This window comes from Moschus berezovskii, chromosome 7, assembly GCF_049115385.1.
Source record: "Moschus berezovskii isolate FMDL1 chromosome 7, NW_MosBer_1.0, whole genome shotgun sequence".
NCBI lineage: Eukaryota > Metazoa > Chordata > Mammalia > Artiodactyla > Moschidae > Moschus > Moschus berezovskii.
The window spans coordinates 109,815,713-109,840,042 of NC_142466.1; the positions used below are offsets into that span (position 1 = coordinate 109,815,713).

A 24,330-nucleotide genomic window follows, 5' to 3' on the forward strand; every position below is an offset into this window, starting at 1 on the left:
GCCTTCCTTCTTTCCCAGCATCAGTGTCTTTTCTAGTCAGTTCTTCGCATCAGTTGGCCAAAGTATTGGAGTTTCAGCTTCAGCATCAGTCCTTCCAATGAATATTCAGGACTGATTTCCTTTAGGATGGACTGGTTGGATCTCCTTGCTGTCCAAGGGACTCTCAAGAGTCTTTTCCAACACCACAGTTCAAAAGCATCAATTCTTTAGCGGTCAGCTTTCTTTATAGTCCAATTCTCACATCCACACATGACTACTGGAAAAACCATAGCTTTGACTAGACGGACCTTTGTTGGCAAAGTAATGTCTGCTTTTTGATGTGCTGTCTAGGTTGGTCATAACTTTTCTTCCAAGGAGCAAGCGTCTTTGAATTTCATGGCTACAGTCACCATCTGCAGTGATTTTGGAGCCACAAATATAAAGTCTGACACTGTTTCCATTGTTTCCCCATCTATTTGCCATGAAGTCATGGGACCAGATGCCATGATCTTAGTTTTCTGAATGTTGAGTTTTTAAGTTTCACTGTGTATAGGAATTTGTATTTTGGAGGTACTTGATCTACCTGCAAAGAAAAATTAAGAATTATTAGTACTTTATTACAAAATGTTCCTAGAAGTCTTAATTGTGTTTATTGAAAAACAAAAAAACTGTAATGTTAGACTTGTATGCCTGGAAGTAATTAAGGCACATCATTACTGTAGTTTAAAAGTTGTACCTGATAAGACATATTTCATTTTTACTATATGTTTTTACTGAAAGATCTATTCTCTATCCCAAGGCAAGCATGAATAAAATTAGGGTAAATGTTTAAAACAAAAAAAAGGAGGGGTTGGAGGGGAATGTCATTAAGGTAGCAAAATAGTCTCTATTAAAAACTGGAGGAAGTCTCCAGTCTTTGAAGCCTCAGAGACCGAGGCAGAGGTCACACTCCAGGATTCAAAGGAAGGGAAATGTCAGTGTCTCCTCTCTGGGTTCTGATGCAACCATTCCCATTGCTCACCCTGGGTCGCCGTGTAGATAAGAGCGCCTCTGGGCTCGGAAGTCAGAGATTCGCTGGTGTGGGTTAAGAGTCAGCATCTCCAGCATCTCTGGAGGAGCTGTGCTCCAGACTCCGCAGCCTCAGGTACCACCGACTAGGGGCTCGAGGCCTTCTGGGGGAAAGGGCTCCATGGGGTAGAGACACTTCTCAGGGCCTGTCGTCCTCTGGGGACAGTCCAGTCAGGTCAAAGGTTTTGCCTAACTGGTCAGCTTCACAGGTTCCACAGTAGATAGGCCTTTGAGGAAGCATCTCTGCGGAGATACGGCCAACGTTCCCCACGTCCACAGGTATTGCATATGTAGGAAGTAAAAGAACTTCTGGATACCAGAGTGTAACAACCCCAGATATAAGTGCCAGCTGGAAGCTGCAGATTCTGGCCAGGCCAAAGTCCACCACTTGGCACCTGAATGCTCTCTGCTTCAGGTCTTGGTGAATGAAGATGTGGGCATGAAGGAAATCTAGGCCTCTGAGAAGGTGGTGCCTTCAGACCCTCGATGGTCTCCACGGGTAAGCCTGGGGGGGGGTGCCTTGTCCTGCGGGGGGGGGTGCCTTGTCCTGGACCACAGGCCTTGGTCCACATATTCACACCCCAGGACCACTTTGGTCTCCCGATCAGTTCAGGCTGTGGCACAGGTGTCCAGTAGGCCCCCTCCAGGGCACTCATATGCTCTTGAGGGCTGCAGAGTGGCCACTGTGGGGATCATGGGCCTTGTACACCATCCCATAGGCACCAACACTAATCTCAGCGACTGGCTCATCTTGAAGGGTAGCCATTCTCAAACCAGAGGAGACCCCTTGCCCCATGTTGAGAGGTACAGGTCCAGCTCCTGAGGTGCCATTCACTTGAGCTCTGTCCTGGGCAAGCAGCTGGATGCTCAGTTCAGTCGCTCAGTCATGTCCGACTCTTTGCGACCCCGTGGACTATAGCTTGCCAGGCTTTTCTGTCCATCATCAACTTCTGGAGCTTTCTCAGATTCATGTCGATGGAGTCAGTGATGCTATCCAACCATCTCAATCCTCTGTCATCCCCTTCTCCTCCTGCCTTCAATCTTTCCCAGCATCAGGGTCTTTTCCAGTGAGTCAGCTCTTCACATCAGGTGGCCAAAGTATTGGAGTTTCAACTTTAGCATTAGTCTTTCAGTGAATATTCAGGACTGATTTCCTTTAGGATGACTGGTTTGATCTCCTTGCAGTTGGGGATCAACTGTCACCCCCAGGGGTCTACTATAGACGCAGGCCAAAGCTAAAGCCGTCCCCTTTACCACCACCCTCACCGAGTGGCCAGCTGCCCAACAATTCCCTTATTGATCTAACTCCCTTGTTTTTGTTTTTGGCTGTGCCTCAAGGCATGCAGGATCTTAGTTCCCTCACCAGGGATAGAACCTGGGCCCCCTCCAGTGGAAGTTTGGAGTCCTAACCACTGGGCCCCAGGGAATTCCCCCAATCCCTTCATTTTAAATATATAAACATTGGATGGAAAAATAAATGCCAAAATGATTGCAGGATTTAGATAAGCCTAGAATTGTCTGAAAAATAGCTGTGTTCTTTGGGAAGCATTTTTCCACTGTCTGATCAGGAGACAGAGGGATGTCTCACAGCTTGACCTGGTGGCCTGGAATTCCCTTTCAGCCCTGGAATGCCCTACTTTCCATTTCTGGTTAACTAAGTTTAGTGAGAATTCAAAACATTGATTAAGCCCAGAAGACCTGGTTTGTATTTGAAAGTTTGGAAGCCATGCTTTCCGGTTTGGCCACATGAAAATCATGTGTTTATCATGAAGTTTATACAATTTGACATAATAATATAATTTCCTGGAAGTATCCAAAAGATATGTGTGATATTGTGAATTATAGGAAGAATTGTATATTTGGCCTTCATTCTGTTCCTGGTGCAGATTCCTAAAACCCTTGGAATGTTCTAAGTGATTGAGGACAATAAAGGTGTCTTTGTTATGTTAATGAGGTAACTTTCAAAATACCACAGATAACCTGAGGACAGGGCTTGTTACCAAGGGAAAAACTTTATGATTTTGTGTCTGAGTTTTCAGTCTGGTCCTTACAACCCTAACTTTAACCCTCCACCTCCTGGGAGGGGAAAGGAGCTAGAGATTAAGTTCCATCACCAATGGCCAATGATTTAATTAATCATGGCTGTGTAATGGAGCCTCATAAAAATCCAAAAGGAGAGAGTTCAGAGAGCTTCTGGACTGATGAACACATCAAGTGCTAGGAGAATGGTGTGCTTTGAGAGGGTATGTGAGTTCCACAGCCCTTCCCTCTTACCTCGTCCTCCCTCTTACCGTGTCCTCCCTCATACCTTGTCCTCCCCTCATACCGAGTCCTCCCTCATACCTCGTCCTCCCTCTTACCTCATCCTCCCTGTTACCTCGTCCTCCCTCATACCTCGTCCTCCCTCTTACCTCGTCCTCCCTCTTACCTCGTCCTCCCCTCTTACCTCGTCCTCCCTCATACCTTGTCCTCCCTCTTACCTCGTCCTCCCTCATACCTTGTCCTATGCATCTCCCCCATCTGGCTGTTCATCTGTTGTTGTTGATCAGTCGCTAAGTTGTGTCCGACTTTGTGACTAAATAAATGGACTGTAGAATGCCAGGTTTCCCTGTCCTTCACTATCTCCCAGGGTTTGCTCAAATTTATGTTCGTTGAGTCAGTGGTGCCATCCAACCATCTCATCCTCTGTCAGCCTCCTTCTCCTCTTGCCCTCATATTTCCCAGCATCAAGGTCTTTTCCAATGAGTTGGCTCTTTGCATCAAGTGGCCAAAATATTGGAGCTTCAGCTTCAGCATCAGTCAGTCCTTTCAATGAATATTCAGGGTTGATTTCCTTTAGGATTGACTGGTTTGATCTCCTTGCTATCCAAGGGACTCTCAAGGGTCTTCTCCAGCACCAAAGTTCAAGAGCATCAATTCTTTGGTCTCAGCCTTCTTTATGGTACAACTCTCCCATCTGTTCATGACTACTAGAAAAACCATAGCTTTGACTAGACGTACATATGCTCATCTATATCCTTCATAATATCCTTTATAATATGCTACCTTATAATTACCTATATAAGGTAAGTGGAAGCAAGTATTTCTCAGTCCTGTGAGTTGCTCTAGCAAATTAATTAAACCCAAGGACGGGGTCATGGGAACCTCTGATCTATAGCCAATTGGTCAGAAGCACAAGGAACTACGTGGACTTTCAATTGATATCTGAAGTGTGTGTGGAGGGGAGGCAGTCTCGTGACACTGAACCTGTAAGCTGTGGGATCTGATGCTTTCTCCAGATGGGAAGGGTCAGAACTGAGTTGAACGGTACACCCAGCTGGTGTGAGAACTACAGACACATCAGAATCCGTCACAATCAGGATATACCTATTTCTTTTGGTTAAGTGAGGATGTTCATTGCAGTTTTAACTACAAATTAATTTTTTAAAAAATAGAGCCAACTATAGCACATCAGTTAAGTGGAAAACTGTACAGTCATTTAAAATGATATTGTGGAAGAATTTTTATTGACTTGTGAAAATGATCGCAGTATACTATAAATGGAGGGGGCAAGGCAGTTTACAAAATATTACATGTGTGAGTCAGATTTTGTAAAACACAACTTGGAAAGGCTGAAGGCCATGAGACAAAATGTCACAATGGTTATCTCTGTGTGCTAGGCTTACTGGTATTGTCATTTTCTTCTTATCTATATTTTTTAAACTTTTATTAATAAATATGTATTATTTTTGATAGGGACAAAGTAGGATAATCAAATAGTTAGCTCAGAAATTTCATTAGGGGATCATAGATAGAGAAGGAATATTAAGGGACTTTGGGGGGCTATAGAAAGTTAATGATCACTTAAGCAATCAGATTTGATTAATCGTAAAATCAAGTAGGCTTGCGTAGCAAAAGAAACCACGCAGCAGAAGCATGGCCAAAACAACACAATGGTGGCATGAGACCCACATCTTGCCCAATGAGTTCAGTAAGTTAATGACTCCTAGGACACGCTGTTTGCACACATTAAAAACAACGATTTATGGAAAGGTGACAATTCAAAGTGAAAGACCTTCATTGTACTGAGACGTGAAGTAATTTTTCCGTAGTGCCAGCTTGACCATGTAGGGACAAGAAAATTCCCCTACCCAACCTGGAGGAGGGGTTGATGATGGAAATGTGACATCTATTGAAGAATGAGAAAGAAAGCGGTCTTTTTCCCCTCCCCACATTTCCTTTGATTATAAAAACATAAGCCATGGAGTTCTTGAGGTGGCACCCTCTCACCAACCAATTGTAAGCCTCATAAGAGTCCTATTCTAATAAATCACTTTTTATCTATTACTTTGCCTCTTGCTGAATTCTTTCTGTCCTGAGACATAAAGGACTGGAGCGGAGTCCCCTAATGGTTTCACTTCTGGAGTAGGGGAATTCACTTGGAAAATAAGGAAGTTTGAGTTTTCTGCAACTAGGGAATCCAGAACTTAAGGAGAAAAGGAAGGCAGGTGTGTAAGAAGTCGGCATTGCAAGCGCTGACACAGAAACATCTCGTCCAAGCACGGCCCTTTCCCGGGCCACTTCTTGTCTAGTGAGCAAAGGCGCTATCACAATGTCTCTGGGTGGTCGGGGCTAGGGAGTACTTTGCAAACAGTGGAAAATTTTCCGGGGATTTACCCAGGAGAGATAGTGAGGCATCTCAGGAATTTGAGAGTTGAACAAACTTAGTTCATGCTTGGGAAGTGAGGTCAGTCAGCTGGAAAAGCACCTTGTCTAAGCAGTCCCTTGAAACTGGGTGAGTGAAGAGTCATGAGACGTGCTGGAGCCCAGCCAAGATCTGGCGTGGAGGCAGAAGGTGGCATGAACCATGTGGGGAGGAAGAGGCAGCAGGAGGCAGTAAACAGGCAGTGGAAGAGGGAGTAAAGGCGGTAACAAGGCAGGTTTGGGTCTGATGATCAGGGTTGAGTGAGACCCCACCCCACAAGGGCAGGGGCAGCTCTCCCTGTGGGGCACCACATGTTTGTCACTCGGTGCCTGGCCTTAGGCCCACCCAGAACCTAGAAAAGTCCCAGCTGCAGAGACCGTACCTGTAGATTGAGAGGAATGCCAAAGCTCAGGCCCACTCCAGACCTACTAAGTCAGAATTTGCATTTTTACAAGATCCCCAGGGAAATTCAGAGACACACTAAGTATGAGGAGGACTATTTTAGGAAAAAATATCCCCAATACATGCTACTTGACTCATCCTGAGTATATTCATCTTCAGATTCCTGAAGACTTCCCATGGACCTGACACCAAGAAGAAGATGTTTCAGGTAGGGCTGCGTAAATCTCAGCGTGGGAATGGACATCTCCTCTGCATCTCCTTTGTGCAGCATCTGAATCTGTTTTACAAGCCACAATCCTTATGCAAAACCCTTGGGGCCGGATGTGTTTTAGGACTCAGAATTTTTCATATTTTAGGAACATAACATGATGCACTGACCATATACTAGTGAGATCTGAGGCAGCACACTGTAATAAAATGTACTGATATTCTGCAATTTATTATAGAGTGAAAGCTGAAAGAATAAGCACCATCAGGTCAGATCAATTTTGGCACCAAATTTAATAAGAAAACCTTTGGAGAAAGAAATGGCAACCCACTCCAGTATTCTTGCCTGGAGAATTTCATGGACAGAGGAGCCTGGTGGGCTCCATGGGATTGCACAGAATCGGACACGACTGAGCAACTAACATACTTTGTTTCCAGAGTGTGGGAATTTTAGGATTGTGGGTAAGGATTATGAACTATTATATTACTCTATTTTTTTAAGGATTTTTTTTATGTGGACCATTTTAAAGTCTTTATTGAGTTTATTACACAATTGTTTCTGTTTTATTTTTGGCTGCCCCCTGCAGCTTGCAGGGTTTGTCGTGGTCTGTGTGTGGGTTGGAAAAAATTTCCATACATGAGGTGGAATGAGAGGAGACCGGCATTTATTAGAGCGGGACACGCTGTTAGAACTGTGGGTTGGCTCAAGGGAGAGCCGACCAATACTGCTTCTGTTTGATGGTTTGGCTTTTTGACTGTGATGCAAATGGGATGTTAGTTCCCCAACCAGGGATCGAATCTGCACCCACTGTATTGGAAGGCAAGGATTTAAACACTGGACCACGATTTTAAAATGTACCAATTGAATAAAGCTAGAAACATTGATTTGCACTATTTCCCAAACTTCATTTACCTCAGACTTAGCAGGAACTACACAAGATCCAGATATTCTTTCAAATATAAAAATTACTCTCGCCAGGCAGGTCACACCTGGCATTGTATTCCCAGATCAACTCGTGGGGTTCTGTAACGAGTGACTGGATTTTGACGAAATTGAGAATTTTCCCCAGCAAGCATCAGTTTTTGAAATGTGCAAGCTAAGGCTGACCCCAGGGCCTCCAGCTCCCAGCCCTGGGCTTTCTGGCCCTCCCTTTGTCTTGTTATGCCCTGAGTCCAGTTCCCCCATACTGGTAGAATAAGACACTCGCAGCAATGCAAAAGCAAGAATGGGGTTTATTTCTAGCTCGAGCTAGGGCTCATACCTCCTCCAGCGCAGTGGAGTGGGACAAGAGCCCCGAGCCCAGGTCACAGCGGTTTTTATAATCTCAGGTTACATAAGCACCTATTTCTGTTCAAAAGATCAAGCTGGCAGAAGCTCATTGGCCAGTTTATGCACGCACGGAAGCTCATTGGCCAGTTTATACGCGCGCGGGGTTTTTCTGGGGGATTTCCCTTTTTACTCTGATTGGCTCGACTTTTGGCGCCGGCGGGACTTTTCTAGGGAGGAGTTTCTTGATTTTGGCGCCGGCGGGATCTTCTTAGGGAGGAGTTTCTGTGGACTTAGCCTCCACCCTCTCTCCAGGAAATTAAAACTTAGGCCTAAGCAAGGTCTCAGGCCTATCCTGGCTACTCAGATGTTAGGGCTCCTAACAGTCTGTCTTCCCCTCCCCGCTCTGCCCCAGGCAGAGGGCTCCTCCTAGGGACAAAGGACAGCAGGCCTCCTACCCATGCTGCCTGGTGTGTTTAGAAACTCAAAACTGCAATGAGACAGTTCTTTCTCCAGCTGGGCTGTGAAGCATCTCATTCTCCAAACCCCCAGACCTTCTGCCACATTGGAGTGGTAGTCATGGTCCCTCGAAGCTCCTTGGTATGAGTTGGGCCAGGCACAGCCAGGTAAGACCTCACACTGACTCAGAAATCTTTCCTCACATGACCCCTGCCAGGAAGGCAGACAATGGCAAAGAGTTGCGAGAGGTTGTTTATGTAAGGAAGGGGCGGGGGAGTTTCCGGGAAGGTCTCAAAGCCTTCTCCAAATGCCCGGAGAGAGATGGCCAAAGTCCATCTCTGCTCTTAGAGTGCTCAGCGGGCAGCACCGGCAAAGGGACCCTCTCACGGGGCTGTCAGTCAAAATCAGGAAGCCGGGCCCCACCCTCCTTGGTGGGCCCACAGGACCTCATGGTCTGCAAGCTTTTCTGTGGCACTTTCTCATCGGTGCTTGCCTCTACATCTGTTTCCATTCTCTCGTGGGAATTTACTCTTTAACTTTTATTGTAATACATGTCCAATATGGAAAAATTAGGTGACTCAGATGAATAATAATACGATACTAAGGAACAATGCTAGGCACTATTTAAGGGGCTCTACCTGAATCTGTGACATTTCTGGTGACACTCTGTGAGCAGGTGTTACCATCATATAATCTTCATTTCACAGGTGAAGGCACTGAGACACAGGTAGGTCCCTAGCCCCAGGTCTGTGAGGCTAAGAAGAGGCTGACTGGGATCTGAACCAGGATTGTGGTACTGGAATCCACACCCTAAACCCAGGCCACATCCCGCCTATAAGGAGAAAATAAATTCACCCAAATTCCTACACACAGAAGTGACCACCAAGACATTTGGGTAGATAGCCTTTTAGTATTTTAAATATAAATTTTTTTTATAAATTATTATAAAACAGGTGCTTCCCTTGTAGCTCAGTTGGTAAAGAACCTGCCTGCAATGAGGAAGACCCAGGTTCGATTCCTGGGTCAGGAAGATCCCCTGGAGAAGTGTCAACCCACTCCAGTATTCTTGCCTGGAGAAACCCATGGACAGAGGAGCCTGGCAGGCTACAGTTCATGGGTCACAAGAGTCAGACACGACTGAGCAACTAAACCACCACCATTATAAAATGTCTTACTCTATGCACTGTTTTGTAGTCTTTCTACTTATCTTTCCACATCATAACACATTCTACGTTTTCTTCAAAATGAAAATAGTCTTTTTTATCATAAAAGTGCCAGAAGAATTAAATTTACGTGTTTGCTTGTAGTGTATGCATGAAACATCTCTGAAAAGGTTCTGCAGATGCTGAACACTGGTTACCTCTCGAGGGAGCCAGATGGAGGGCAGATGTGGATGAGAAGGAGACTGCTGTGTAACCTCTTGTACTCTTGACTATGACTATATAAATGTGTTATTGTTTTCAGAAATAATTAAACTTAAAAAATGAAACTAATTCATCCTCATTATAAAAAAATACAGGCACAAAGTAGAAAATAAATTCATCTTTAAGCTCAATACTCAGAGATAATACCGTTAACATTTTTGCTCTATTTCTTCCAGACCTTCATCTACGAATGTACAGACATATATGCAGATATATTTTTACCGAAATAGGATGAGGCTGTATGGGGCTGTTCTGTCACCTGTGTTTTTCACTTAGGGTGAATCATAGACAACGTTCCATGCAGCCTCATTTTAAATGTCAGCAAGGTTATCAGTCATATAAAGTGGCCGGTTTCCAAAGGAATATTTCTGGATAGACTGAGTTCAGCACCTGGATATGCAGTGCTAGCTGATACCAGGGTTATTTTATTAGGAGACTCAGACGAAATTACGGTTGTGAAAGTGGTTTGCAAAGTATAGAGCATATAAGATTCTGTTTTAAATTCTGGCCTCTCAACTGGCCGTGTCAGGAAGAATGGGAGAATCAAAACCAGTCGGTCCAGCTTCTCTCTCATGTTGGCCCACGGGGCTGACACCTCCCTAGCTCGGCCTTCATTTACACACTCATTTTCTTATTTATACTTTGAGTCTGAGTTGCAGCCTGTGGGATCTAGTTCCCTCACCAGGGACCAAACCTGGACTGGGAGTGCAGTCTTAGCCACTGGACCACCAGCTAAGTCCCTGCACTCATCTTTAAAGCTGAGAGTTTTAAGGAAAGTTTAAGAACACAAAGTATTAGCAAGAATACGGAACTGAAACTCTGCTAAATGTCTTACAGCTGGTGGGAATGTGAACTGGGACAAACTTTTTGGAAAAGAGGTGGTATCTACTAAAGCTGATCATGTAAGATACACTATGGCTCAGAAAGGCCTCCACTGCTTATACAGTGAACACAAATGCAGGCAGATTTCATCACATGACTTATTAATAGAATGTTCATAGCAGCACTATTTATAAGCATCCCAAACTAGAAACTTCCCATATGCCCATCAGTAGTTAAGTGGATAAATTATAATATTGTCACACAATACAATACTATCCAACAATATGAATCTATCTCACAAACATGTTGAACCAAAGAAACTTGGCTCAAGATTAGAGCACAAACTGTTTCACTTAGCTCCACTGCTATGTAACAAGCTGTTCCCAAACTTAGCGTCTTAAAACTGGTTGTTCTTCATGATTGAGTGGCTACTTGTCCAGTTTCTCTTCTGATGTCATCTGTGGCTGCATTCGGTTGTGGGTTTGGCAGGGCTAGAAGGCCCTTGTTCACCTGTGTGGTGGTTCTGGGTTCTTTCCCACAGGGCCTCAGTCACCTCTCTGGTGTGGAGGCCTAGGAGGAACATTCGAAGAGGGTGAAAGTGAAGCTGCAAGTTCTAAGGCCAAACCTCAGACTCGCATAGCATTTGTTCCTTTGCATTCTGTTGGTCAGCCTAGTCAAAGACCGTCGCAGATTCAAGGAGTGGAAAAAATAGACTCCATCTGATGCTGTGCAAGTGCTGCACTCAATATGCCAGCAAATTTGGAAAACTCAGCAGTGGCCACAGGACTGGAAAAGGTCAGTCTTCATTCCAATCCCAAAGAAAGGGAATGCCAAAGAATGCTCAAACTACCGCACAATTGCACTCATCTCACACGCTAGTAAAGTCAAGCTCAAAATTCTCCAAGCCAGGCTTCAGCAATATGTGAACCGTGAACTCCCAGATGTTCAAGCAGGTTTTAGAAAAGGCAGAGGAACCAGAGATCAAGTTGCCAACATCCACTGGATGATCGAAAAAGTAAGAGAGTTCCAGAAAAACACAATTTCTGCTTCATCGACTATGCCAAAGCCTTTAACTGTGTGGATCACAATAGACTATGGAACATTCTGAAAGAGATGGGAATACCAGACCACCTGACCTGCCTCTTGAGAAACCTGTATGCAGGTCAGGAAGCAACAGTTAGAACTGGACATGGAACAACAGACTGTTTCCAAATAGGAAAAGGAGTACGTCAAGGTTGTATATTGTCACCCTGCTTATTTAATTTATATGCAGAGTACATCATGAGGAACGCTGGGCTGGAAGAAGCACAAGCTGGAATCAAGATTGCTGGGAGAAATATCAATAACCTCAGATATGCAGATGACACTACCATTATGGCAGAAAGTGAAGAGGAACTCAAAGGCCTCTTGATGAGGGTGAAAGAGGAGAGTGAAAAGTTTGGCTTGAAGCTCAACATTCAGAAAACGAAGATCATGGCATCTGGCCCCATCACTTCGTGCAAATAGATGGGGAAACAGTGGAAACAGTGTCAGGCTTTATTTGGGGGGGCTCCAAAATCACTGCAGATGCTGATTGCAGCCATGAAATTAAAAGACGCTTACTCCTTGGAAGGAAAGTTATGACCAACCTAGATAGCATATTAAAAAGCAGAGACATTACTTTGCCAACCAAGGTCCATCTAGTCAAGGCTATGGTTTTTCCCGTGGTCATGTATGGATGTGAGAGTTGGACTGTGAAGAAAGCTGATCGCCGAAGAATTGATGCTTTCTAACTGTGTACTGGAGAAGACTCTTGAGAGTCCCTTGGACTGCAAGGAGATCCAACCAGTCCATTCTAAAGGAGATCAATCCTGGGTGTTCATTGGAAGGACTGATGCTAAAGCTGAAACTCCAATACTTTGTCTACCTCATGCGACGAGCTGACTCACTGGAAAAGACTCTGATGCTGGGAAGGATTGGGGGCGGGAGGAGAAGGGGACAAAAGAGGATGAGATGGTTGGATGGCATCACCGACTCTGTGGACATGAGTTTGAGTGAACTCCGGGAGTTGGTGATGGACAGGGAGGCCTGGCGTGCTGTGGTTCATGGGGTCGCGGAGAGTCGGACACGACTGAGCGACTGAACTGAACTGAACTGAACTGATTAATTATAATAGATTACCATTATTGCCACACTCAGGATAGTATTGCCAAATTCAGACTTAAATTGAAGAAAGTGCCTCAGAGGTTAAAGCGTCTGCCTCTAATGCGGGAGACCCGGGTTCAATCCCTGGGTCGGGAAGATCCCCTGGAGAAGGAACCGGTAACCCACTCCAGTATTCTTGCCTGGAGAATCCCATGGACGGAGAAGCCTGGTAGGCTACAGTCCATGGGGTCGCATAGAGTCGGACACGACTGAGCAACGGAATGGAACGGACGGAGTAAGAGCACAGGAGTGGAGGAGGACATGTGGGCTAGAAGTCGTAAGCTAGTTTCCCATTTTCCCATTTCCCAGGGAAAACCACTAGACCATTCAAGTATGACCTAAATCAAATCCCTTTTGATAATACAGTGGAAGTGACAAATAGATTCAAGGGATTAGATCAGATAGAGTGCCTGAAGAACTATGGACGGAGGTTTGTGACACTGTATAGAAGGCAGGGATCAAGACCATCCCCAAGGAAAAGAAATGAAAAAGGCAAAATGGTTGTCTGAGGAGGCCTTACAAATAGCCATGAAAAGAAGCGAAGCGAAATACAAAGGAGAAAAGGAAAGATATACCCATTTGAATGCAGAGTTCCAAAGAATAGCAAGGAGAGATAAGAAAGTCTTCTTCAGTGATCAGCGCAAAGAAATAGAGGGAAACAATAGAATGGGAAAGACTAGAGATATCTTCAAGAAAATTAGAGACACCAAGGGAACATTTCATGCAAAGATGGGCTCGATAAAGGACAGAAATAGTATGGACCTAATAGAAGCACTGCAGATGCTGATTGCAGCCATGAAATTAAAAGACGCTTACTCCTTGGAAGGAAAGTTATGACCAACATAGACAGCATATTAAAAAGCAGAGACATTACTTTGCCAACCAAGGTGCCTCCAGTCAAGGCTATGGTTTTTCCCGTGGTCATGTATGGATTGGACTGTGAAGAAAGCTCATCGCCAAAGAATTGATGCTTTTGAACTGTGGTTTTGGAGAAGACTCTTGAGAGTCCCTTGGACTGCAAGAAAATCCAACCAGTCCATTCTAAAGGAGATCAGTCCTGGGTGTTCATTGGAAGGACTGATGCTAAAGCTGAAACTCCAATACTTTGGCCACCTCATGAGAAGAGTTGACTCACTGGAAAAGACTCTGATGCTGGGAGGGATTGGGGGCAGGAGGAGAAGGGGACGACAGAGAATGAGATGGCTGGATGGCATCACCGACTCGATGGACATAAGTTTGAGTGAACTCCAGGTGTTGGTGATGGACAGGCAGGCCTGGCGTGCTGCAGTTCATGGGGTCGCAAAGAGTCGGACACAACTGAGTGACTGAACTGAACTGAATTGAATAGAAGCAGAAGATATTAAGAAGAGGTGGCAAAAATACACAGAAGAACTATACAAAAAAAATCTTCATGACCCATATAACAATGATGGAGTGATCACTGGACTAGAGTCAGACATTCTGGAATGAGAAGTCAAGTGGAGGTGATGGAATTCCAGTTGAGTTATTTCACACCCTAAAAGATGCTGCTGTGAAAGTGCTGCACTCAATATGTCAGAAAATTTGGAATACTCAGCAGTGGACACAGGACTGGAAAAGGTTAGTTTTCATTCCAGTCCCAAAGAAAGGCAATGCCAAAGAATGCTCAAATTACCACACAATTGCACTCCTCTCACACGCTAGCAAAGTAATGCTCAAAATTCTCCAAGCCAGGCTTCAACAGTACGTGAACCGTGAACTTCCAGATGTTCAAGCTGGATTTAGAAAAGGCAGAGGAACCAGAGATCAAATTGCCAACCTCTGTTGGATCACTGAAAAAGCAAGAGAGTTCCAGAAAAACATCTACTTTATTGACGATGCCAAAGCCTTTAAGTGTGTGGATCACAACCAACTGGAAAATTCTTAAAGAGATGGGAATACCAGACCACCTGACCTGCTTCCTGAGAAATCTTTAGGCAGGTCAGGAAGCAACAGTTAGAACTGGACATGGAACAACAGACTGGTTCCAAATAGGGAAAGGAGTATGTCAAGGCTGTATATTGTCACCCTGTTTATTTAACTTATATGCAGAGTACATCCTGAGAAATGCTGGACTGGATGAAGCACAAGCTGGAATCAAGATTGCCGGGAGAAATATCAATAGCCTCAGATATGCAGATGACACCACCCCTATGGCAGAAAGTGAAGAGGAACTGAAGAGCCTCTTGATGAAAGTGAAAGAGGAGAGTGAAAAAGCTGGCTTAAAACTCAACATTCAGAAAACTAAGATCATGGCATCTGGTTTTATCACTTCATGGGAAATAGATGGGGAAACAGTGGAAACAGTGTCAGACTTTATTTTTTTGGGCTCCAGAATCACTGCAGATGGTGACTGCAGCCATGAAATTCAAAGACGCTTGCTCCTTGGAAGAAAAGTTATGACCAACCTAGACAGCACATCAAAAAGCAGAGACATTACTTTGCCAACAAAGGTCCGTCTAGTCAAAGCTATGGTTTTTCCAGTAGTCATGTATGTATGTGAGAGTTGGACTAGAAAGAAAGCTGAGTGCTGAAGAACTGATGCTTTTGAACTGTGGTGTTGGAGAAGACTCTTGAGAGTCCCTTGGACAGCAAGGAGATCCAACCAGTCCATCCTAAAGGAAATCAGTCCTGAATATTAATTGGAAGGACTGATGCTGAAGCTGAAATTCCAATACTTTGGCCACCTGATGCAAAGAACTGACTCATTTGAAAAGGCCCTATACTGGGAAAGATTGAAGGCAAGAGGGGAAGGGGATGACAGAGGATGAGATGGTTGGATGGCATCACCGATTCAATGGACATGAGTTTGAATTATCTCCGGGAGTTGGTGATGGACAGGGAGGCCTGGCATGCTGCAGCCATGGGGTTGCAAGGAGTTGGACACAACCGAGTGACTGAGCTGAACTGAACTGATTGGTTAATGATAAGTTACTTGACAAAGGGTCACATGTACAGGGATGGGAGAAATTTGTGGCCACACCTTCCATCTACTACAATATGATTTTATATCAAGTAGAAAAGCATACAAAACCAATTTACATTGTGACAAATTCCTGAGCACATATTCTGGAGGGGTGTACGTGGGAGGCCATCTGGGTCCCTGGATGTATCATACTTATTGGTCTAGGTTACCAGCGTGTGTTCAGTTCATGAAAATTCAACCAGCTATAAAGTTAAGACATTTGAAACTTTGTGATAGCTAAACTTGAACTAAAAAAATTTAAATATATATATATACATATATAGTGACTTAAAGAGAATGACGTTCTCTTTCAAGTCACAGTCCAACTAGTCAGGCTGTTGGAACAGACCAGTTCCTGGAGGTTATCTGGGGCCCTGGTTCCTCCTTTCTTGCTGTCCCATCCTATCCTTATCTGAATAGCTGAAGCTGTTCCTGGCAGTCTGCATCATACCAAGTGGGAAGGGACCCAGAGGTCAAGTCCTGGACAAACATGTGCCTTTTGTGCTAATAAGGTGGAAGTTACACACACACATCACTGCCTCTCCCAATCCACTGACACCAGCTTATTCTCATGGCCATGCCTAGCTGGGAATGCTGTCTTAGCCGGAAACCGTGTGCCAGTTCAGTTCAGTTCAGTTCAGTCGCTCAGTCGTGTCCGACTCTCCACGACCCCATGAATCACAGAACGCCAGGCCTCCCTGTCCATCACCAACTCCCGGAGCTCACTCAAACTCATGTCCACAGAGTCGGTGATGCCATCCAGCCATCTCATTCTCGGTCGTCCCCTTCTTCTCCCGCCCCCAACCTTTCCCAGCATCAGAGTCTTTTCCAGTGAGTCAACTCGTCACATGAGGTGGCCAAAGTATTGCAGTTTAAGCTTTAGCATCAGTCCCTCCAATGAACACCCAGGATCGATCTCCCTTAGAATGGACTGGTTGGATCTCCTTGCGGTACAAAGGACTCTCAAGAGTCTTCTCCAACACCACAGTTCAAAAGCATCAATTCTTCAGCGATCAGCTTTCTTCACAGTCCAACCCTGTGCCAAGAAGCCCCCATTTCAGAAACAGCTAGCACTCTGCTGTGCTTTGAATGATGAAACTGCTCTTTAATAATTATTCTTTCAAAAGACTGATCAGAAAAATCTAAGTTCCTTTTTCTCAGTGTTAAAATATTTTAAGAAAACAAGTGACTTGAGTTCTATACTTGCAATTCCTGTATCAAAATGAAGGTCCTTACAGACTGAAAACAATCTCTCTCAATACCAATGTTGAAAACACATATCTGAAGGCACATTTCTGCTGCTGTCCTGAAAGATCAGATATTATTTGTTTCAGTGACTGTAAACTCAGAATTCTTCAGGAACCTTCTTTAATAATCATTGTTCAGGAAGTCAGTGATAATCAGGACTTGTCCGATACTGTGGAGATACCAATGATGTTCACAGAATCACAATACTTGCAGGTAGCTATTTTAAAGAAAACACCCTTTTCCAGGTTATTTTTAACCTTTTAGAAAAAATAAAGGTCTTCATAAGATAGTTTAAGCCACCCAAAAAACCAAATAAATATTTTAAAAAGAAGGTCGTTAATAATCACCATGCATTTTCCTTAAATATTAATATATAAATATTTTCAACTTATATAAGTAAATATATGAATTTTTTTTAAAAAATTTGCAATTAGCCAGATTCCAAGGGCTTAAATACTTTCATAGCAAAAAGCTGGACTTTTCTGGCGGTCCAGTGGTTGAGACTCCATAGTTCAACTGCAGGGGACATGGGTTTGATCCCTGGTGAGGGAACTAAGACCTCGAATGCCATGTGTGTGGTTTGGCCAAAAAAGAAAAAAAAGTCAACTGTCTTTGGAAGGTTCCCTTATGTGATTTTAGAGGAACAGCCTCTAAAATGAGATGTTCATTGAACAAATAAATGCACTGGGGCATATAAGACTGAAAAATCCTATAAAAACATGTGCATTTATGAATCTATTTTCTACTTAAAATGCACAGATAAGGAATTTTTACATCAAGCAGGTGTAGACTGTAGGGAAACGATTTAACTGGCAATAGAACTGGGCTTGTCAGAGCCCTTTCATTTTCTCACATACGTTTCCTGTAATTTGTCTTCCCTGGGACCCCCTCCCAACCCACCCCCTTAGATTCTCTGTGTTCTTCCTAGAAAAAAAGGCTCAGCTGTAGCACTAAGAGTTTAAGACTCGCTAGGACTCTCCCTGAGACACCTGTCTCCTACTCCGAGATCCCGTGTCAGGAGGCTCTCCTTGGAGCCCAAAAGTTGATAACTGGTCTAGAAAAGATACAAACAATGTCATGGTCTAAGCATTTCTGAAAGGGACTTTGTGACATCATGCAGAGGCTAGGGGTGAGGCAAAGGGCTCCTCCCCTTCCTCCCCACGTGTCTAACTCGGGCAGAGGACTGCATGTCCCCAGGCCTCAGTTTTCTCATCTGTGACAGGGGACCAGCAGAACCACAGTGGGAATATGTGTGTTCAGCCACCTGTTGGTGCTCAGGGAGGCTGCTTCCTCTCTCACCACCCACTCTGTCCTCCTAGGGCCCAAAGATCTGTAACTTAAGGGATCACAGGGAACAATGGCTGAAGGGTGAGAAATCGCGATCTAAGGAGAACGGGTGAAGGAGTGGTGAATGTGTCACACGGCAAGGACAGCATTTAGTCTGGGCAGAGAGGGCAGTGAGGAGCTGGGGCTGCCATCTGTAAGCATCCAGCAGCTTGCTTGGCATTTAACATGGTCCAATTCTCAAATGGACCCTATGAGGAAAGTAGAGTTATGAGCTCCATCTTCTAAGTGAGGAAACTGAGGTTTTATAGCTTTCCCAAGATCATCCAGCTGAATGGGGAAATGGAGAATCCAACCTGGGTCTGATGTATGCTTTGTATCAGCTTAAGATGCTCCTCTTTGGTGGCTGGAGACAGCATGGGGGAGCTGGCCCCAAAGAGGAGCAAGACGGGGACATGGAAGATGGCTGTCAGCCACTGGTATCAGGGACAGGCAGGGGCCAGAGAGGACTCTCTGGGACTCATCAGAAAGGGACTTTCCAGGCCTCAGCTGCCTTATGTGTGGGCTTGCCTGGAGGCAGGAGTGAGTCTACTTTCCCTGGAGGAAAGCAGGCTTGTGAGCACCCGGCTCGGGACCGATCTCCTGGGGACCACCCAGACAGACGGGAGCACCCTGCTCCTCTTCACTGAGGGGGGCTCAGTGGCTGGCACAGTTGAGTCCACCTTTCTACTTCTTTCTATGTATTCCATTGTCATTGCAGGCATCACCTTTGCCTTGCTCTGGCCATTTCCCACGAAGGGGTATTAAAAACTAAGTAAAAATATTAAAATACACAAATGAAATTCTTCTTAGCCTTAATCTTTCCATTCCCTTATCCATGGAATGGGTTTGATAATTCATCTAACTCCGGGCGAGGCACTGTGGCTGTCAGCCTCTTTGCCTGCCACCTCAGGTTTCCTGCTCATTCAGGCTTGCCCTGGTGGCTTTTGCTTCCGTGCCCTAACTGTGATTCTTCACTTTGGGAAGGGGCTGTGATTGGAGCTTAATCTCATGTCTGCAATCCATTTCTTCCATGGAGCTGCACTAACCTTTCCCGTCTAGAAAACAGTGAGGCAACTACCACAGTTTCTCTCTCTGCTACACGTTTTTCTTTCATGGAGACATGGAAAAGGTCAGTTCAGCAGACTCAGACCTGTGTTCTGACTCTCACAGACAGAGGCCTATCACTCTTATACCCGCAGGTCATCATTCTGAGCTATAAACCTTTTTTTTCCTTAAGAGAGATACACTTTCCGTGAACAGAATGCAGTCTATCTCAGAAGGCAAGCTGGCCTTGGGAGAAACACTCCAGACAAGAGTGTGGGCCATCTCAAAAGGTGAGAGGCCCATAAACTCATTTTTCTTATAGAGTAGTCCCCAAAGCTCACTAAAAATTACACTTAGATTTAATTTCAATTGAGAACCATATTTGAGTTCATATTTCTAATCTCTGCAACTCATTTTGACTTAAATTGACTTCTAACACTGACATATCTTCCAAGGGAACATAAGCAAAGAACATCAGTTCCACGTCGACCTCACCTCAAGAAAACATGAAAAAACACAGAGTCACACTGAGAAAAGAGGCCACAATTTGCTCTTGTCCAGTGAAGTTCTCTTGGCCTCAGAATGCCACCACTTCCCGCAGTCCCAGCCCTTGGCTGTGGTCCACCCTGAGTAAGTGAATTCCTCTGCTGAAACTCGCACACAACAAGGAGATGGTGTCGGCCACTGCCAGGGAAGTCAAAGGTCCTGATCCATCCAGAGACAAGGTGAAAAGGCAGGCTGGGGAGGAAGGGGGAACCAGCACGTTAGACCAAGGGTGCCAAGCAGGAAAGGTGGCGTCTTTGTAAGAAACCTACAGAAATAAAGCCCGAGCTATATATATGCATCTAACCCAGGTGAGAGAGGCACTCGCTGCCCCCGAGGAGCGTTCCCCAGTGGGGAGGTCAACCCCAGGTCGGCAGCACACGACGTATTCCACCTGGAAGTACACTGGACAACTGGGGCCTCCCTGCAAGGCCATGTTAAAACGCCGCCCTCGGGCACCTGCCAGAGACCAAAAGCGCAGAGCAAAAGATAAGGATACGGATCTCCAGCTGCAGCGCCCGGGGTCTCGCTTAAAGGACAAAGGGTGGCAGGGCGCCTGAGGGGCAGTCTGGGGCTCCGGCTGGCCCGCTCTCCTCCCTCAGCAACTTGCGGGCTGCTCTTCTAAGGGCACAAGTGCACACCTGGCGGGCACAGCGTCACTTTCACACCTGGTCTTCCCTGGTCTCAGGTTTCGATCCCCAAATCTAGAACAGCTGCTCCGCCCACAAGCCCAGGTCAGGGTACCTGACTGCACTTACTGTGGAAGCCGCTAGACGTGACCCCACACGTCTGAGGGGGCGACCCTATCCTCCCCTGCTAGGAGCTGAGTTTCTGGGAGATGACTATTGAAGGGATTTGGCTTGAGGGTATCTAAATGAACGCTAGCCCTGTGTCTGCCAGAAGCCAGTGTCCAGGACATAGGAGTATGGAGGCAGTGGGGTGCTGGTAAACTGGCTTTTTGGAAACAAACAAAAAAAAACCTTCATTCACAGCATTTGCCAGTTTTTGTGAGGTAGACACTCCTGCCATGACTGTATTAAACACTCCCGAATATTTAACAGTCAGCGAATAGGAGCTGGCTCCAGGACACCACATCAAGGGAACCGTGGGGAGCCTGCTCCCGAAAGCACGTCTTTCTCTGGCGCTTTGTATGACCTCACTACGACCCAAGCCTTAGCTGCAGAGTCAAGAGAGGGCAGAGTCTTTCTGAGACAGTCCTTACCCCACACCTCACCCCCACCGAACTGAAGCTCTCACTGTAGCCCTTGAAAATGAACCTTAAAGTGGCAATTCTTGTTCTCTTTTCCAGACATTTGGAGCATCACAAGTTAAAACATGATGAAGAACTTCAGGTAGACAGAATGAAAGAACCAAATACATTTGCGCTTTTAGGAAGGTGTCTGTACAACATGATACCAGGGGTTACGTGGTGACAGCTTCTAGCCAGAGGTTGGACAGGGAGTCTGGTCTCTTGATGTCATCTCTTAACCACTATGGGGGTGGAGAGTGGCAGGACATGGGTGACTCTGTATATGCTGAGCAATGGAAGAAAGAGTTTTAAAGAAACCTGTAGGACTTCATGTGTCTTTGAGAAGCACCAGAGTCAGGCTCCTTACCTCCAGTGTCTTGATTCCAGATCTTCACCTTGCAGTCATGTGATGAGGTAGCAATTGCAGGCATCGAGGCTAAAGCTCTGGGTAGAAAGATACAGGATGCAACGGTCTGGAAGTGCCCCCTGTACTCACAGATTCTGTTCCGTGTCTGCCTCAGGTCCCACAGCTGCAAAGTAATGACAGGGGCTGGCTTGCATACATATTCCCGGCTTCAGACATGCCTCATTTTCTAGCATCCTCTCCCCAGCCTCTCATGATGCACCTACTCCCTCAACCCACCTCCTCACACAGACACCCTTATCTCCATCCCTCCCATCCATCCGTCCAGTCAGGACTAGGTCTCAAACAAGCCAGGTTAAAGATGGTTTAACCGGGGGTTGTTGCCTTCTTCATTATCATCATGGCAGCACAGAGGGACAGAAGCGGGTAGCCTATTTTCTACGACAGCTCAAAAGCGGCCTTATATCAGCCTCCTGGCATCTGTGGGTCCCATGGAGACCCCACAGTTAGGAACACCTTCTCGTAAGTATATTCAGGTCCAGACCTTCTGATTTAATATCAAGACACTGATTCCTGGTAGAGGAAGACTAGATTCTATAACGAGGGAGACGACAGTTCTTCCAGACCACTCCTGTTGATACTAATCAGACTACACTTAGAGAATAATGTTCACAGACAAGAGCACATGGAATTATTTCCAAAAAATAATAAAATCTCTGGACACTGAGTCGCTGTCCAAGGAATAATTGTAGGAGCTGGAAATGCAAATGCTTAGCTTGGAGAAGAAATGCTATATCAGAAGCCTGGGATTCAACACTTCAACCTACCACTTATGAGAAATGTGGTCTTATACAAGAGATTTCAACTTGCCATGCTTCGATTTCCCCATCTGTAAAATGGGAACTCTAATAATACTGAACTCACGGGGTTAAGGATTAAATGAGATAATGCATATGACGTGCTCAGCCCAGTGCCTTGCACATAATAAATGTCCAATAAAATAGGAGTTGTAGTTGTCCTGTTTGGATACTAGATAAATCTTTTAACTAATATTTTACAGTGAGAAATCCAAGGTACTCTGGAGGAGCCAAGGCAATCTATCCTGAAATTAACTGCAAGGAAAGGTATAGGGGTTCAGGATGCAGTGGGCCCTTGACCAACACTAGAGCCCCAAACTACCCAAAGAACTTGAATTCCTTTACTGTGACCACATGCGCAGTGGGAACACGAGTCTTCTAACAGTTCATCCCCTTCCTAAACTCTACTGGGATCAGGGACATTAAAGGGTGGTTCTGTGTCTAACGCCTTCCTATCTTGACTCCCATCACATTTCTCTTTTCTATGACCGATGCAGAGAGCTTCGGCAATGGAGTTTTCTTGAAAGAAGCATCCGGAATGCCAAGGATCATGTATAGTATGCACTTGGAATAGGCCTGAGACTTTAGTAAAGCCTGCCTATATAGCCCAGGACAGGCAGGAGGCCAGAGGAAGTCATTTCTCGTCAGCACCCTGACACCTGGACCCCGCAGTCTCTTACCGTGGCTTCACAGCCTTCCCCTCCAAAGCCGCTGCTGCAGGAGACACACTTGTGCCCATCCTCACTGACCTCGCAGTACGTCTGGATGTGCTGCTGGGCGGGAAATGTATGAGCTACCTGCAGGCCCCGACTGTCCCACAGCCTGAAAGAAATTACGGCAGCAAATGAGTTTTCAGTAAATGTGCTGAAATGCGCCTGTAATTGTCTGTGAATGCCAAAGTCTTGGCTCTTTGCGGGCTTTGGCCAGTCAGAACAGAACGCTGAGATTTACCTAAAAACAGCAACATGAACCAGATCAATCTCAGATATGGTAAAGCTGTAAGAAAATAACCAAACTGAATGACATCTGAGTTCTATTTTGAGATCTAATTAATGGGAATTTAGACCAAGCATCTTAATTGTTCAAGTTAATTTGTTAATTTGGTCCTTTGGGGTACTACTTTCAACAGACTAGAGAGAATATTTCTGTGCCAGTGATTTAACAAAAACTTTTAAAGATACATATCATGATGGAGAGAAGCAAGCGTCACTCCAGAATCAGACACAAAAGATTTATAGCCTTGGCCAACTGACCCATGGGGTCAACTGGGGACCGTTTTATTTTGCCTCTTGTCTCAATTTCACTTCTTTATCTTCTTCCTACCATTTTCTAAGAAGAATCTCTTGAGAGCCAACGTTTCTGGTCATGCTTTCTAGTCTAAGAAGGATTTACTTCATTTGACTTCCCTGATAGTGATTCTGGGGCTTCCCTGGTGGCTCAGAGGTTAAAGCGTCTGCCTCCAATGCGGGAGACCTGGGTTTGATCCCTGGGTCAGGAAGATCCCCTGGAGAAGGAAACGGTAACCCACTCCAGTATTCTTGCCTGGAGAATCCCATGGACGGAGAAGCCTGGTAGGCTACAGTCCACGGGGTCGCAAAGAGTCGGACACGACTGAGCGACGGAACGGCACGGAACGGATAGTGATTCTGAGGGCTGGGTGACTGAGAACACCTGGAGCCCAGTAAGGGCCACTTGAAGGGGTGGGACAAGCAAGCAACTGACCCTGAGGTTAATCTGAACACGTTCCCACAGTCAGGGCTGGCAGAATCAGCTGCTTCTAAAAACCAGCCAGAACAAGCTGACCTCCTGCCATTCAACCTCTATCCAGGTGATCCGCAGGGCCAGATCAGAGACACCAGCACTGGCAAAGTGCAGAGGAGTGGAAGGCCCTGGGAAAGGCACAGCAATGCAGAGAAGCAGAGCAGAACAGCTCAGGTAAGCACGGGAGCCACAGACCTTCACCAGAAACACCTTCACTGCTGCTCAGTAAGCCCACCTGATGGTTTTATCCTCGGAGGTCTGGAGTATGTAAGGCTCTTGGGGAACCCAGCACAAGTGAGTGACCTGGAAAAAGCAAAAGTTTCAAAACTTCTCCACATCATGCCATTCCTCCGCTATAATTTCTGTAAATGTCACTAAATAGCATCTCTGGCATCACTTCTCAAGGATGCTGAGGCTAGCACATCTGACTTAAGAGGGATTTTATGTGGTGCAGGGGCC

The 24,330-nt window shown here is 45.4% G+C and overlaps 1 protein-coding gene, 1 long non-coding RNA gene and 1 pseudogene across 8 annotated transcripts in view; 1 reads left to right on the plus strand and 2 right to left on the minus strand.

Moving 5' to 3' along the window:
* Positions 1 to 24,330, plus strand: part of LOC129557075 (uncharacterized) — a 45,958-nt gene that overhangs the window by 7,776 nt on the left and 13,852 nt on the right. For 2 of the 3 annotated variants that reach the window (XR_008686166.2, XR_008686165.2), the window contains exons 3-4: positions 6,293 to 6,341; positions 23,939 to 24,045. This is a non-coding gene — a long non-coding RNA (uncharacterized LOC129557075). The remainder of the gene's footprint in view (positions 1 to 6,292; positions 6,342 to 23,938; positions 24,046 to 24,330) is intronic. The other variant, XR_008686167.2, reaches the window with a different exon arrangement.
* The window catches only part of WDR31 (WD repeat domain 31), a 39,747-nt gene continuing 15,842 nt past the window's right edge, over positions 426 to 24,330 (minus strand). For 4 of the 5 annotated variants that reach the window (XM_055427624.2, XM_088838287.1, XM_055427623.2 and 1 more), the window contains 4 exons: positions 24,107 to 24,174; positions 22,791 to 22,932; positions 21,257 to 21,419; positions 17,639 to 19,835 (listed from right to left, as the gene is read on the minus strand). In XM_055427624.2, coding sequence (XP_055283599.2) covers positions 19,675 to 19,835; positions 21,257 to 21,419; positions 22,791 to 22,932; positions 24,107 to 24,174 — 534 coding nt within the window. In that variant the 3' untranslated portion in view covers positions 17,639 to 19,674. Of the gene's footprint in view, positions 563 to 17,638; positions 19,836 to 21,256; positions 21,420 to 22,790; positions 22,933 to 24,106; positions 24,175 to 24,330 lie in introns of those variants that run through there. The other variant, XM_088838288.1, reaches the window with a different exon arrangement.
* LOC148777505 (cyclin-dependent kinase 4 pseudogene) lies at positions 842 to 2,470 on the minus strand (annotated as a pseudogene).